Here is a 17401-nt window from a genome sequence, read left to right on the forward strand (position 1 = left end):
AGTATCAAAAAAGTATTGATACTTTTGACAACCTCGTACCTGGTGTGGAAGCCACAGATACATCGGAAAATCTAACGGCGTCGTTTCTGGATTAATAATCTCACCTGGCAAATTTGCATGAAATGCATTTGGTGTTGGTGGGGACACGCCATTAGTTATCACATTTCATTGTGGGAGTAGTAATGCATCCTCCAGAAGGAAATAAATGGAATGTATTTATTTGTCTGTGTTTGTATGCACCTATTTGAGGTTTAACATCTATGAGCAGGCACGACACCTCAGCGTAGGTCAGGGAGGGCCGTACTTTTTTGGAGGTAAGTGAATGATGCCGTTAACTCCATGAAGCTGTGGGGCATCTTGCTCTGACAAGCAGCTAAAAGAAGGAGCACAGCAGAGCAGTGCCGCCAAGTGACTGCTCGCCATTGACAACACTGACACCTAAAGGCTGCTCTTGTATAAACATCTCTGATTTTCACATCAACACAGCATTGTGAAATAAGTTAAAGAAGGTGTTTTCTAACCCATGTTTTTGGTTGGGAACTAGAATCTAAATACAAGGCTAGATGATTGGACACATTTGTGAAAAGGATCTAACACTAGTTATCTTTAATTTACTCATGAACAGGTGACAGTCCTTCAATAATAACGAAGAGAGAGTATGGGAGAAACCTTTAGCTTTACAATTGACAAACAAAACAAAAATAGAAGACAAGATTAAAAGTCAAGGAATGCCTGAAGTCCTGTTCAATATTTATATTGTTATAGTAAATAAAATTCAATTATAGTAAAGGTTCAGACACACAAAGCCGATAATCGGCCGTCTGACAGTCTGGCGAGGTCAGTGACTCGAGTCTGTTCGGTGTGTTCCGTGCCGTCGTCCGTCCGAGGGGCCGTCGGCCTTCAGTTTGGCCGATCTGACATGTATAATCGGCGGGGCGGGCACTGCCGGCAGTCAGACTCAAATGACCCATCTGATTGGTAGAGTGCTAACCCGGAAAACGAGGAGCGGGATGAGCGGGACTAGAGTCTCTCAAAATCGGACAAAAATCTTTTAAACTGACCTTTGTCGATCTGAAATGAAGACAGATTCAGCAACTGCACGGCCCATTTCTGGCTTAAAATGTTTTCAAAAACTTGTTTCGGTGAACTATTTTAGTACAATATGAGATTGTATTCTGAACAAGCCGCCATGACAGTCTGTCTTTGAATTTCCGGAGAAACCAGACCCACGTGACGTGTTTGTACAATCAGCTGCCGGTTTTCATTTTTGGGTGACAATACAGATTAGTGCTGCCTGCTGTAATGGAGACGTATTACGTCTCGTCGCTTTGGTGTGTTCCGAGGCACTTTTTTGACCAACTCGGGGAAACTGATCAGTCCGACTGCCTTTTCTGCCGAGGGTCGGCCGTCTGGTTGGTGTTTCTCGACCTTAACACGTACTGTATGTGGAGGATTTTACATAAAACACACATAATCTCGGAGGTAATCATGCTCAAAGATGAACGTACCATCGTCTTCACATTCTTCCAGGGGTTTCTGAGGCTTGTCCAGGCACCGAGGGTCTATCCAAGACGTGGTCTTTGTATTGTGGCTAAACAGAAAATGCACACAAAAAATTACAAAAATTACCTTGAAGTTATTGAAAAAAAATGGAAAAATCTGGTATGTAGCGAGAAGGAGTTCTAAGAATTTGACAGGATTTAAAGATTATAGTGCACATTTTAAGATGATGAAGATTTTGGTGGTTTATAATGAACTGAAGGGTTGTGATCTGTTAATTATATTAATGAAAGTCAATAGGACTGAAAATAAGTGCCTTCATAACAATTTTGTCCACAAAATTACAGCCCAAGAACACACAAAGAACTCTAGTATACTTTTTTCTAGGAACATTTACTTTGATAACAGACTTTTGGATGTACAAAAGCTGTTGTCTGTAAAGCACAGAATTAAAGTCTTTTATAAATCACTAACCCTGGAATATCATTTAAGAATCTTCATTAATGGACAACAGAATCTCATAGGGCCACAGTACGTATTACAGTACCTCATGAAACTCAGTATTTTGAATGTGTTAGGATCTAGGTCTAATGAGTAACAGTAAAAATGAGCAAAATGGCGCACCTATAAAATGTAACCAGGTCGCCGTCTGCGGTTTACCCGTGATCAATTTCTTGACAAAGTTCTTTCATGTAGATTTAATTTCCCATATTCTTATTCAAGTTTACCTATAAGCCTTAAAGTATAGTGGCTGCATGTGAGTAACTTCTTCTTGGTTTATGGGCCATTATGTTGTTTGTAATGTAGGACTTTCATATCTACAGTACAGGCCAAAAGTTTGGACACACCTTCTCATTCAATGCGTTTCCTTTATTTTCATGACTATTTGCATCGTAGATTCTCACTGAAGGCATCAAAACTATGAATGAACACATATGGAATTATGTACTTAACAAAAAAGTGTGAAATAACTGAAAACATGTCTTATATTTTAGATTCTTCAAAGTAGCAACCCTTTGCTTTTTTTAATAACTCTGCAAACCCTTGGTGTTCTCTCAATGAGCTTCATGAGGTAGTCACCTGAAATGGTTTTCACTTTACAGGTGTGCTTTGTCAGGGTTAATTAGTGGAATTTTTTCCCTTATTAATAAAAAAGCAAAGGGTGGCTACTTTGAAGAATCTAAAATATAAGACATGTTTTCAGTTATTTCACACTTTTTTGTTAAGTACATAATTCCATATGTGTTCATTCATAGTTTTGATGCCTTCAGTGAGAATCTACAATGTAAATATTCATGAAAATAAAAAGGAAACGCATTGAATAAGAAGGTGTGTCCAAACTTTTGGCCTGTACTGTATATATATCTTTTTTTAAATTCCACACTTTCTAAAGTTTTTAATTAGTGTCCAAAACACCGTATATTATATGAAGTAGAAACATGGATCTGCAACTACATCTGAATAGGTAAACGTATGAAAGCCTGAGAAGTTTCTATACTTGATGTCTGATTACAAACTGCATACTGTATGTACATACGCACGCAATTTCTTTTTAAATATCAGCTCTTTAAATGAAGCTCACACAATGGCTACAGCAACATTCACCAAGAAGTGAACACTGACGACTGTAAATGCCTTTAATGAGTTACTTACTCTATGAAGTAGACCTCTCCGTTCTCGGTGTAGGCCATCTCCCAGTTGTCAGGCAGAGGTCCCAGCGGGTCCTCCGGGGGAGGATGGCTCAGGTGAGAGTGTGACTGCTGAGTGCTCTCCGTGGTGGCCGATGGTGAGGGGGTTCTCCCAACGTAGGGCGGGTCACTCTTGCGGGGGGCGAAGGGGTGAATCTCGTCTAGTTCACTGGAATCTCCTGGAAGATTTAAGGCAAACAGGACTTGGTGTTAAGAACATTTTGGTTAAAAAGGATGCTGAAAACACTTTCAGGAACAAAAAAATGAGCAGTGAAAACAATTTGGGTGCCACTAGAGGAGCCTCGAAACCAAAGATGTCAACTACAAAAGGCTTTTGCTGAAACAATTGCTTTTAGCTCATACTTCCATGAAGCATGAAGAAAAATTTTTTTCAGAATAGGGACAAAAATGGAAAGGGAAGGGTGTCAAAAATTACAATGTTACTGTCATTGCGTTTCTAAGAGTCCACATCAATGAAAATCTTTTACCTGTGCAGTCCAAATTCTTCCAAGATGAGAGTAGTTCAAGAGTTTTTAGAAAGCTTTATCTTTGCTCCTAGAAAGCTAGCTACACGACTGTGTCACACTTCTTACAGCTATAAAGACATTTACTGAGTGGGCAGTTGACACCTAAAACCGTGGCCTCTGAAGTGCTATCACCTAGTTTCCTGTTATCTCATTTTCACACTCACACTTGACGGGCGCCCTCAGAGCTCGCACAATCACAGATGGCAAATAAACAACTTTTGGTCCCACCTTCTAGAAACTGCATGCAAACAAACATGGCAGAAACAGCTTAAGGGCTGAGTCAACCTCCTTACAATGCCCACTGACCTACTAACACACAAGATGAGATATCAAAAAAGGACAAAATAGTAATACTATTAATGATCACTAACAGAGCACCTTACAAAAAAACAGCATTGACGTCAGCATCACACATCCAAATTAATCTCCCTCTAAGACACAAACGCAAATGACCTACCAAGTACTAATGATATCATTAAGAATCATTTCAAAAATGGAGGCTGCTCAGTCATCCACCCTCTGCGGTTTGCAGCCAGATGGCACTATTTTACATTTTTAGGCGCATAGATACAGGCAGTTGTAGTCAAACCCAGAGACCACTTACTCACCAATCAAAGAAGCTCTTGTATTCTGCAGCCCCTCACCACACCAAAGTGCTCTCTGCTGCTCTCTCTTCCCCTCCTTTGCGCTCTCTCCTACTTCTTCATTTCCTGAGCTTATCCTCCTTCGCAAAATACAATCCTCCCTTGCTTCTCTGCCTCTCTGTCCAATCCTTTTTAGTCTTGCCCACGTTGGCCTTTCCCAGCCACTCCCTCTTTCTATTCAATGTCCTGCTACCTTGTCTCCACTTGCATCCCCACCCACTTTATCCATCAGAATTCAGTTTCTCCTTCTCCTTTTAAACAGAGCTGCAGAAAGGATCCCATTCTAGTGCTATAATCTTAAATAAAACACAACACAGCATGTTCTCAGGCTGCTGTTGAAGACGGCTCTGCAAGCAACTGCCTGTGTACTCACTGTTAAAGTTGTTTTAAGAGTGTCCACACCAGCAAATAATAATATTAATAATAATAATAACAATTTCTATAGCTAAAGGAGCACCTGAATCATCGTGTAAGTTCTGCAAAACAAGGCGTTAATATACAACTACAACTAGTACAAAAAATGACAATAAACCAACAATACGCGGCATGCAGCCGGTCACATGACAGCTGCTGATTAGTTGCAGGCAAAATTGTGAGAAGGTGGAAACACCTAGACAGGTGAAGCTAGCTAGCCTGTTCACACTGTGTTGACCAATGCCAAATGTGGCACTTCATGTTGGCCGTTGCCTCTGCAAAGATGCCAAATTTAATTTAGTTTGGAGTATAGTTCCAGCCTTGAGGCCTGTTCCGGCCTGGTATTTTGTATCCAAATAAAGAAAATTGTGCCTAAATCCATTGGAGATGGACTGATGTTTAAACCTGGCTTCAGAATTTGTTTTAGATGTGCCTTGAGTGACCGCTTGTTATTGGATTTCACCTCTGTACTCACAGTGTGAAGCTGCTTAGCAGAAAACAATGCACATCTGTGCTGAACCAAACAGCGAGAGAAAAGGACTGTGCAGGCGGTTTAGTAGCCCAGCTTGAGTCCAGACTTCAAATCAACTGTATTTGCAGGGTTCAGCATTCATATTGCATTTCAATATTGCACAGTCTGAGTGATCAATTTTAAGTGTATCTTTTAATGTGTTTTGGTTGTGGCAGGTTGCTTCCATTATTGATTCACCTATCAATTATGTTCAGAATAATCAGTTGTTTAGTAGATGTGAAAAACTCAATTATAAGTCACAACAGTCTTATGTGATGGCTTTGAAATTTCTTGTTTTGTCTTACAACTATATAAAACCCAATAGTATTTACGTGAAGGGGTATTCCAGCTATTAGGTATTGCACCCGCATAAAGTTGGGGGACCTGAGAGTGACAGATAAAACAATACAAGGATAAATAATACAGCGTGAGAAAAGCACATTGCTATTGCCAGATGGGTGACAACTTTGTTTGGGTCATTTTCTGTAACCAGTGTAACATGAAGCCATGTTGGGTGGAATTAGCGAGCTAGCGAGCTAGCTAATTAGCGCTGCTTGGTCCCTCCGCAATTTGTAGTCACCAAATCCAAGCAGAGATAACCTTATTTGCTCAGACTTGACAACCCCCTCTTCGAGAGTCACAAAAGACATTAAACAAATGTTTTTACAGGCAGAGTAGTACTCGTCATTAAAAGTCTCTATTTAATTAGAACAATAAAGCAAATTGTTATATTTGAGAAGTTACAATAAAGATTCTCCTTTCTACTTTTAGGACTTTAAATCATGTTGAATATAAAACTTTGTTTTACAACTAACATCCTTACTTTTAAGGCTTTAGTCTGGCAATCTCACTATGGCTAAATTGTGCTCTTGTACTGGTCCCTGTAAAACCTGTAAAGGCATGCATCTATTCCACTGTCCTCTCATCCATCAAGTAGTAGGGTGGCAGTAGCTCAGTCCGTAGGGACTTGGGTTGGGAACCGGAGGGTCGCTGGTTGAAGTCCCAGTACGGACCAAAGTACAGAGTGTGGATTGGTAGCTGGAGAGATGCCAGTTCACCTCCTGGGCACTGCCAGGTGCTCTTGAGCAAGGCACCGTACCCCCCCCAACCGCTCAGGGCGCTGGTCCAGCACTGGCAGCCCACTCACTCTGACATCTCTCCATTTGTGCATGAATAGGTCCTGAGCATGTCTGTGTGTATTTCAGGCCTGTGTGTAGTGATTTCTAACAAACAGAGTGTAAATTGTAATTTCCCCCCTGGGGATCAATAAACAGTATAATTAATTAAGTAATTTTCCTGCCTGTACGTACCTGTAAAGCTACTGTTCATGTCAGGAAGGTCCTCGTCGTCCTCCTGCTGCTGCTCTCCAGGCCCTATTCCAGCATTTTGCATGTCATTGTAGGACTTGGTGCGTTGGGGAGTGGAGTTCTGCGAGCCCGGCAGGCTACCGCTGAGCCCGTCGGACAGTGGGGCATCACCGCCGCTACTGCTAATCACTTTCCCACCAGGGGGCTGCACCGGTGGCTTGGGTGTCCCATAATAGTTACCTAGGCAATGAAAGAAGGAGGCAGGGGGGGGGGGGGGGGTTAAAAAGACAGAGAAAAGAAGGGCATTTTAGTGGGAGTTACAGCCTTTGTATGCAAATAGAGAGACTGGGTTTGTCTATGGGACAATTTGAATCTCTGAAGCAAAGCTACATTTCTTTCTTGTTTGACCCTAATAAAGTTCAGACCACTTCTTTTTTGACTTAACCACAAACTGATGCATGTTTAACTTTAATTATGTTTCTCGAACAATATTACAAAATTTTTCATCATTAGAACACACATAAGTTGGTATTTTGTGAGTCCTTGAGTACCAAGAAGATACCAAGTAATGTTTTGTACTCTGATTCACAAGCATAGTGCTAGTTTTCTTCCAAGTAGTTTATAAAATTGTCTGAAGACATTTAGTGAAGCAGTTTGCAGACACATCTTCCTCTAGAGCCAGTACCACACTTACAGCTAAACTGACAGTTCCAAAAGGCGAGAAAACGAGCAGAACTGATTTATTTGATTTATTTTATTTTCATCTAAAGTTAGACCAGGCACACATAAGGAGACTGTACCATCTAAATAGCAGAATATAAGCAAACAAACATCTTAATGTGACAGAACAGCATCAAAAATATAAAGGTTGTGGAAAAAAGAATTTTCACGTTAAGGTGGCGAAATTACAGTCAAATTGGCAAACTACAACTTTAAATGCCATCATGTCTGCCAAGAAAATGGTTTATTAGCAGCTGTCTAAACATTTAAGATGGCCCTAAAGAGCCAACAAAAATGGTTTCATTGTATTCCCAGACCAAAACACGATAATTTTACTGTTGAAGACTGATTGGCTTCTATACAGATGATTCATACTTTGAAGTTCACAGTTAATAAAACCTACAAACCAAGCGGAAACCAGCGGTGCTGAAAAAGTGCCAAAAACTGCAGTTGATCAAGTATACAGTCTATGAGTCAAACATAGTGATGGAAACTTTCAGGTGTGGGGGTATTTGTGCTGGTCTGTTGCCTAAACACCACAAGAGTTTATTCCATACACGGACTTAAACTGGAAGCTAGTTGGGTAATTTTTGTCATTTTTCAGTCACATCCTCACATAGTCCAAAACAACATGGTGTGTTTGCCCAACATGGTGTCATCTCACAAACTGAATTTAAATTGAGAACTACAGTAACTGAGATATTACCAATGTATTTACTGACAATACACAGCCGTGCACTTACAAGCCAATGCTGCCTATAGGTAGCATATATCTCTGTGAAGAGCTCTAAACTTTGGAACTCATTACCATCTGACATCAAGACCTGTAACTGACTTTAAAGTGTTTACTTTCAAGCTCAAAAACTGGTTAAAAACAAACCAAAACTGTACTCATTTTTAATTATTGTAAGTAGGTAAGAATTGTATATGATATGCATGTTTAGATTCTTTTTATTAGGACTGGCGTTGTTTATATATCATGTTTAGATTTTTTTTTTTATTATTTTGAATTGAAATAGTTAAGTATGTAAATTTTATTGTGTATAAAAGCCCAACCAGGGACTGGAGTTGAAAATTAGCATCTGCTATAAACTTTTTATGCAGCACTTCAGTGACAAGCTTTGTTTTGACACTACTTTGTCAAATAAATAAATAAATGAAATGAAAAAATAGAAGCCTTTAAAGTGAAAGGAAGAGGTTTAAAAACTTCCGATTTCCTTCATACAGTCATCGGTGGAAGTTAGTAAGCTAGTTGGCCTTGTTTGCTCCTCCTTGCTTGCCGTCAGAGGGAAATTCTTTGTTATGGAACAGTGAACAAGCTAAGTGGACACAGCAGACAGTTAATTAAACATTTTCTGACTGAATGGAGGTGATGTATGGTAGTGTTGGTGTTTACAGTCCTTCCAGTGTGTCTGTAGTGACTGGTTTGGTTTATCAGCAAAGTGTTATGTGACACACACTATTTGCCATGGGTCATGATGTGTAAAGAATTCTTTGGCTTTGTTGTCTAGGGCAAAACTTCAAAACTTTCAAAACTCTCTCACTTCCTGATAAAATGGACTCTTTTTTTTGTCTTTCTTTTAGCTTTCTTCTTTTTGGATGGCCAACATGTTGGAATTATGTTGCATTTTTTTTCTCCAACAAGTAGAAAATGGGAACTGCACCTCTATGTGATAAACTGTAGCATCTAAATGAATGCATTTACAGCGGTGACTTTGATACAGAATCATAATTTTTGCTTTGATTTGAATGTTTAATCTTAAGAGACTGAATACAGCTTATACACTGTATATGAAGTCAACGTTTTTTTGTCCTAAAACGTTACATGCTAGTAGGGAGGATGATCGTTGCGCTGGGAAAGGACCATTGAAACCTTTCAAGACTAGGTTACCCACACATGACGACTATTTCCACCAACAATTGTATTTTGTTTTTGCAGCAAGAAAAGGAGCACATACTTGACGACTGGGTAGATATAAAAGGACAACACACAAGCTAGGTATGTCGTAATTACAGTCGTGCCCCAAGGCAACTGCCAATCACTCATCACCCTTTTCAACTTTCAAACTCACTTTTCTCGTCTACTTCTACTTTAGCCGGTGTTTTCCAATATGTCCGAGAGCTACTTCCAACAACCCCCAGAGATACAAGGTAAACATGTTATGGAGGGCTTTCTCACCTACATTTATGGAGGACAGAGTGATTGCAATAGCGGTGCATTATAAAAAGTGAGAGAATTACAATTTTTCCATTTGAGAAGAATCTTCTGAAGTTGTCCTTTCTGGAGCATTGCACTATGATGTACTGATGAGACTAGCTGTTCAGACATTAGTATATCTGCCGTTCTGCAATGGATTTCTTTCAGTGTAACGTCTTGAATGTCGATGCTCTTTGACTCAAGGGGACAGACACCAATACTTGACTGTGGCAGAGGGGACAGGCGTGATTTGAGCACCGGCTGGAAGCAGGGAGGAAACATGGTTCCCTCCTGGCTATGCCAACAGGTGCACCTGTCAAAAAGCAGGCTGTTTGGCCGGAACAGGGACACTGTGTCTGCTTGCAGATAATGTACCATAGGTGGGTCAGTTTAAGCAATGGCTGAAGGTAAAGAGGAACTTAGTTATTTTCTGCCATGCAAGCTGGCACGCTGTCCAAAGTCAGGTTTAATCGTATTTGACAATTTAAGTATGTAGTGAACAATAAATGATATTGACACACAGCGAGAACAAGAGTGAAAGTTGCCCGAGAACTCCTACATACAGCCACTAAAGGTGTTCAGTACATTTGGGTTACTGAAAGATTATGGGAGTTTGAATGGAAGTATGTGGAGTCCCACCGTATCCCTATGCCTGCAAGCTTAGTTTAAAATGCCACTTATGTTTGCCGTTGATGTTTTAGGTATCTGAAACCTATAAGACTAGCAAACCTCTCTGAGATTTTATCCGTAGTTACAAATAATACACCCAACCAAATGTGTGATTTTCTAATTTACCGTCATACGTTCCTATCTCCAACAGGGTCCCACTCTTCTCCAACTTCAGGAAGTCCTCCACTGAGAGGAAGTTGTAGTCCACGCCAGAAACTTCTCCTTCACGCGGGGTGCGGGTTGTACCTGGAAAACGAATCAGAGAGTTAGCAAATTAGACAATAACAAGAAATGCAGCTGGCAATTTCTGCTGGTGTGTAATAATTGACTGGCAGCATTGCTTTCATCTCACTTCATTTCTTGTATTAACTCAGATAAGTTTTTCCTTTTTTTTTTTTAGACTCACCATTTGAAAACTGGTTCAGCAGTCTTTTTTTTTTTTTTTTTTTTTTTTTTTTTTACTTACACTTTACAATATTTCAGGGTTTAAGATAAATGAGATCGGCAGTAAGTCGGACTCGTTTCAGGTGAGGGTTGGCCTCCGCCAGGGCTGCGCTTTGTCACCAATCCTGTTTGTAATATTTATGGACAGGATATCGAGGCGTAGTCGGGGTGGGGAGGGGTTGCAGTTCGGTGGGCTGGGGATCTCATCGCTGCTCTTTGCAGATGATGTGGTCCTGATGGCATCATCGGCCTGCAACCTTCAGCACTCACTGGATCGGTTCGCAACAGAGTGTGAAGCGGTTGGGATGTGGATCAGCACCTCTAAATCGGAGGCCATGGTTCTCAGCAGGAAACCGATGGAATGCCTTCTCCAGGTAGGGAATGAGTCCTTACCCCAAGTGAAGGAGTTCAAGTACCTTGGGGTTTTGTTCGCGAGCGAGGGGACAATGGAGCGGGAGATTGGTCGGAGAATCGGCGCAGCGGGTGCGATATTACATTCAATCTATCGCACCGTTGTGACGAAAAGAAAGCTGAGCCTGAAGACAAAGCTCTCGATCTACCGGTCAGTTTTCGTTCCTACCCTCACCTATGGTCATGAAGGCTGGGTCATGACCGAAAGAACGAGATCCAGGGTACAAGCGGCTGAAATGGGTTTCCTCAGGAGGGTGGCTGGCGTCTCCCTTAGAGATAGGGTGAGAAGCTCAGTCATCCGTGAGGAGCTCGGAGTAGAGCCGCTGCTCCTTTGCGTCGAAAGGAGCCAGTTGAGGTGGTTCGGGCATCTGGTAAGGATGCCCCCTGGGCGCCTCCCTAGGGAGGTGTTCCAGGCACTTCCAGCTAGGGGGAGGCCTCGGGGAAGACCCAGGACTAGGTGGAGTGATTATATCTCCAACCTGGCCTGGGAACGCCTCGGGATCCCCCAGTCGGAGTTGGTTAATGTTGCTCGGGAAAGGGAAGTTTGGGGTCCCCTGCTGGAGCTGCTCCCCCCGTGACCCGACACCGGATAAGCGGACGAAGATGGATGGATGGATGGATGGATGGATGGAGATCGGGGTAATACAGTGTCTGGGAGATAGTATTTACAATGCTATATAACATGAGATTTTTTAATACTGGTTTAAAAAAAGTCACAAATAACGTGATAGCAGTCTCCAAAAGGCATGTGCTCCATTATTTGCTATGATCATCCTTCACACTAGGGAAGAGTGTGAGGTATCGTACTAGCACCCTAGTGGGATCTTGCCATATGTAGGGTGAAAATGGGAGTATGTGTGTGGTTTGGCATGTAGCCTGTTAGATTGTAGCACTTCTTTAATGACTGACAGTTGGCCAGTGTGGCGTCAATGGTAAACAGCTTTACAGCTGAGACAATAGTGAGACGACAACACTGCTAATTTAACTGACGACAAAAGTCATGCTGTATTCTTTTTTTTTAACACTCTGCTTTCTTTGCTCTCATCAATCATCCAATCTTTGCCTCGCTAGTGCACATTTCCACGCTATCTGACTACGTTTCCTTGCTCACTCTCTACTGCATTTATTGTGTCCTACTACAAAAAGGAAATTATTCTGTCAGTGGCTTGAAAAATGGAATAAATGTAAGAATCTAGATAGTGCTCACGGCAAATAATCTTTCTCATCTTGTTCTGACACACATCTGTTTGCCGACAACTGAGGGCTTTCCCTTCTATGCTACCTTCCCTTCTCTCGCTTCCATCTCTTGATCTATCCGTTGTATCTCCCAATCACTGACTCCAGTGGGCTGGTAAGCAATAAGCTGATAAAAATAGATGTGTGGGGATTGGGGGAGAGGCTCCCGTTGCAGCCGCGTTCAGTGACACTAGTGATAAATCACAGATGCGCGGCCCCTAACTCAAACAAGCATGCATTACACTCACACAAGCATTCAGTAGAAAGGCCTACATGTTGCAGTGTCTGAAGACACTGAATGTCTCACAAAATATTTGTGACATTATTCAGTTCAATCAGCCAGCTTTTACAATCACAGTTTAGTTTCATATTTGAGCTCTGTTATAAGCTACTGTGTGGGACACAATAGAGAGGGAAACTCCGGTTTCTCCTGTTAATCACTAGCACTTATACGTTACTGCCCACAAGATTCCAAACTCCACTATTGTGACTAGACACTCTGGCAGGAAGAGGAAATTGATCTAATGTCAAACAAATCCCCTCAGAAGTCTATGAAACAAACAGTCAGTCCACTCATTCCCAGGCAATGAGTCTTTCACAGAACGTCAACCTTGGAGAGTCCTCAGCCGAGCCCGAGCGTTCAGCCGACTGTCAGTTCACTTCCCACACAAAGATGGCCATTGATTGGACTCCATTTAGACACTGCTGCTCTTAGAAAACCAAATAGGAAGTGGAATTGTGACCAGTGTTTCAAAAGGGATAGAAAAGCAGAGCTTTGGCTCAGACCCAGGGGTGAGACACTGTCATCGCTATATATGCCTAATTAATTCAATCCCCCCCACCACCACCACAAAAACTCTATTGACAAAGCTGTGAAATAGAGTGAGAAGGAAAGACAGTTGGGACTGACAGTCATGCAAAAAGAAAAGACTCCTGCCTGGAGTTGGGATTTAATGAGCCTAACAACAACTAAAATGCAGAGGAAGCGAGAAGCAGGGAGACTACCAAAGCTAAGAGTTAGCATAATCCAGCTACTTGCACATACAATAAAGCCTTGAAGACTTGCTGTGAGGGTGTTCATCTACTCTAGTGCTGGCTGGGTCGTAGCTTAACAGCTTCAACATCTTCACAAGCTGAGATGGGTGGGTGGGCATTGTGAAAAAAAATAAAAACTGATCATTAGCAATTCAAAAAAGATGATCAAGGAAACAAGTGTTGAGATGTTGGCAGGTGTACTGTAGCGTAGGGAGCTCAGAGTCACTACTGCTGCATCAAAACACATGCCCAAAATTAACACCAGCAAACGTACCATGACCTGTACCTGAATAACACGCAACAATAAATGCTCCAGGACTGTATGTTCTTGAAAGCAAACAACAAAGAAAGAGAAAGGAAAGGAATCTTCTGTGTATTCATGCATCATACCACCAGGCCTCTGCTGTTGCTAGGGACAACCCAGGAAAGATAGGATAGAGAGAGAGAGAGAGAGATATGGGGAAGTTTGTCCTCCAGTGATGACGCAGTCCTCTACATGGTCTCCTCTGGTTTCACAACCCCCTTTTCAATTCCGCAACAGAAATATGAAGTACTATGGAGGTATGACTCAAAGGCCTGGTCCGTATGAGAAAACATAAATGATGCATGCACAAGAAAAATGGGAGAGTGGAAGAAGGCTTGAAAGAACGGAGAGTTATTGGAAGAGAATAAAACTGAAGAGAAAGTAAAAGAGTGAGAAAAACACATGGACTGCCACGATCCTGACAATGAGCTCAGTCTAAATAATATGGTATTCTTATTAAACGGTTTACATAGGTTGCTTAAAGGGCTGAGCATCAATAGGTAAATAACATATTTATTAAGCAGCGACTGAATTGTTTACGGTTAGTTTAACTATAGAATTAAACCTCAAACCTCATCTTTCTGTTGTGTTGCCACAGTAGTATATCCTTTTGGCTAACTTAAAAGGGACAGGGATTTTTAATCTCAATGAGGCTTTCCTGGTTAAAAAAATATTAAACAAAGTGTGTCACAGAATACAAAAAAGAAAGAAAGTAAATATATTCATTACATGCTGCCTTTTTTAGTGCTGTACCTGTAAAATGTAAATTCTTTATCTAATACACAGCATTTTCAATCAATCCCTTCATGAACCCAATACTGGACTAAAAGCAGCGAAACCTAGGGCTGGGCAATATATCGATATTATATTGATATCCTGATATGAGACTAGATATCGTCTTAGATTTTGGATATCGTAATATCGTGATATGACCTAAGTGTTGTCATTTAAAGGTTTTAAAGGCTGCATTACAGTAAAGTGATGTCCTTTTCTGAACTTACCAGACTGTTCTAGCTGTTCTATTATTTGTTTTTTCCCCACTTAGACATTATGTCCACATTACTGATGATTATTTATCTAAAAAAATATATATCTGTGAAGATATTTTCTTAGAGCACCAATTGTCAACCCTAGAATATCGCCGCAATATCGATATTGAGGTATTTGGTCAAGAATATCGTGATATCTGATTTTCTCCCTATTGCCCAGCCCTAGCGAAACCTCCAAACATCAACCATTATGCCCCTTCACAAAGGGAGTATTCGTTGGAAGGCTTTACTTTATATTAGATCTGTCCTCCCCCTTTACACAGTACAGGGAAATATTCAAAGCTCATGTTTGCTGTCAGAGCAGTTGCGAATGTTAACTAGCAAGCCAATTAGTCTAGCATTACTTGATTCTCTATAGGGAGGCAACAGGCAGTTGGGGGACCAGAGTGCAATAACTCTACCGCTGAACAAAAGAAAGCATTTTGTGAATGTTCCATGCACTGTATGTAGAATACTAATTTGGCATATGTGAACACCTAAGATTTAAAACTGCAGTGAAGCAGCAGCCTAAAACTTAGAGCACTGGTGGATACAGAGCAGAATGGTGTTGTGTTTAACCCTCAAAACACCAGAAAATGAGTCAGCTTGGGGAAAGCGCGAGAGACTTGAACACTAGTGCTATATGTAAAATCTGTATTCACACCGGACGACGGTTGACTACATACTGGGTGTTGCTGAAAAATGGCATTGGCCAACTAAACGATTTTAGTGGTTTTGTGTTCGAACATGTGGAACTCTACGTAACCATAAATAATACTTGGTTCTGTCCCCCCCTCTCTCTCTCCGTCCATCCTCCTGCCTTTCCCCTTGACACCGATAAAGGCAGAATGCTGAGCCACCTCTTCCCTCTGGCAATCCAGCAAAGGGTTGAGTCAGATACCAACAGTCACAGAGGGCTGACTTGTGTGCACGTATGTAAATGACAAACTTTGGCTTGTGATGGTACAAAAAGGGTTGGGAAGGAAACACCTTTGCTATAATCAGCAGCTGTTTCACCCCCTGCCAACCAGCACATGTACACACATACACACACATACACACACACACACACACACACACTGACAATGGGGAAGGAGGTGCGTGGCCACCAAATGGCACGGTCTGGGCTAAACGGGAGCTGTGGGTGGAGGGTAATCACTTAATGGAGCTTTATGCACCCATATCCCCTGCACCCACACACACACACACACACCCACACACACACACACACACACACACACACACACACACACACACACACACACACACACACACACACACACACACACACACACACACACACACACACACACACACACACACACACACACACACAACAGCCACAGTGGGAGTACTGTCTCGTCTATGCTGTGAACCACCTATGGTGACCAGATTAGACCCCCATAACGAGGAGAGCAACTTAAGAGTTCAGTACCTCTGCACTGTACAGTTATTCAACCCCAAATAACAATTTTGTAGTTAGGGCTAACCACATCACAGCCATACCACAAAAGGGAACCATGGGGTGGACCGCGTTACCACTACTTCCATCAATCATCAATTGTTTCTCCCCATCTTCTGAGAGTGTTGCCATCCTGGTGGTGTTTATGTAATTTCATCATTAAACAGATATGACTGCCTTTCTGCGGCCAAATTTGACAATTGGCCAGTGGGAAATAGCTTTAAATAAGTCTCCAGTGACACAGTAATAGTAAGAGCACTTTCAGACTGACCGCAGCACTGTGACAAAACAACCCAAGCATTGTTGTGGGTGTGCTGCGACAGGTAACTTAGAAAAGTTAGCATGGCAACAATCATTTTCTCAAAGCTTTAGGGATACTTTTAATATGAGGTGTTGCCCAGGTGTTCATTCTGGAATGTGTCAAAGCTGCTGTTATCATTCCTGTGCTAAAGAAGAGTAAGAGCCAACAATTACTGGCTTGTGCTTCTCAAAGTAGTCATAATTAACAGCTCAGTCATGGGCCACATGAAATTCAGTCTGTCCATCTCATTAGACCCCTCCAGCTTGCTTCTTGCTCCAACTGGTCCACAACCGTCCCTATATAACGCAAGGTCTCAACACTCCACAGTCAAGTCGGGGTCCCCAACAACATCTCCACTGCCAACACGCAGTGGTGGTAGCAGTAGCTACTGGCCTACTGGATATCAGCCCCTCTCCTGAAGAAAGAGTCAGGAATATCACATTTCTCAGTGTGGACCTTATTAAGGATCTTACCTGGGGGAAATCGCTGATCCTGTTTTTGATTTCGATAGTTGAAATTTGCGTTAAAAGCATTTTTTTTTTTTTTAACCTGTCTCTTTTCTAATTACTAGCCTCCTTTAACACAGCCTGTTCAAGGTGAGAATGTTGTGCCATTCTGTATAAAACCAAAAGGTATAAACACGGAATGGGAGGACAGAGTTTTCCACCATTAATACGGCAGCAAAGGTAGTCTTATAGCCGAATCGATGTCTGTGTAAAAGGGACAGCCGGCAGGGCAGGACCCCACACACACACACACACACACACACACACACACACACACACACACACACACATATAAACGTGGAGTGAATGTGAGAATTACATTTATAGCAGAGCTAAAAAAAAAGGTTCCCATTGGCATGCTTATGTTGCTCTGTGTCTTCAGGATGTATACGGGTAACTGTTTGCTAACACTACTTGGCAAACAGATTATATTTTAGGGCTTTGATTCTCCAAGTTGGTTTTGGAGTTTGTCTGATGCTTGCTGGTCAAAAATCGAT

At 41.7% G+C, this 17401-nt stretch overlaps 1 protein-coding gene across 6 annotated transcripts in view; it reads right to left on the minus strand.

Annotated features, from left to right (window-relative positions):
• magi1b (membrane associated guanylate kinase, WW and PDZ domain containing 1b) overlaps window positions 1–17401 on the minus strand; it is a 151407-nt gene that overhangs the window by 42074 nt on the left and 91932 nt on the right. For all 6 annotated transcript variants that reach the window (XM_028575252.1, XM_028575253.1, XM_028575251.1 and 3 more), the window contains exons 3-6: window positions 10304–10423; window positions 6595–6831; window positions 3154–3367; window positions 1509–1591 (exon numbers count right to left, since the gene is read on the minus strand). In XM_028575252.1, coding sequence (XP_028431053.1) covers window positions 1509–1591; window positions 3154–3367; window positions 6595–6831; window positions 10304–10423 — 654 coding nt within the window. The remainder of the gene's footprint in view (window positions 1–1508; window positions 1592–3153; window positions 3368–6594; window positions 6832–10303; window positions 10424–17401) is intronic.

The sequence above is a fragment of the Perca flavescens genome, chromosome 4, assembly GCF_004354835.1.
Source record: "Perca flavescens isolate YP-PL-M2 chromosome 4, PFLA_1.0, whole genome shotgun sequence".
Lineage (NCBI taxonomy): Eukaryota > Metazoa > Chordata > Actinopteri > Perciformes > Percidae > Perca > Perca flavescens.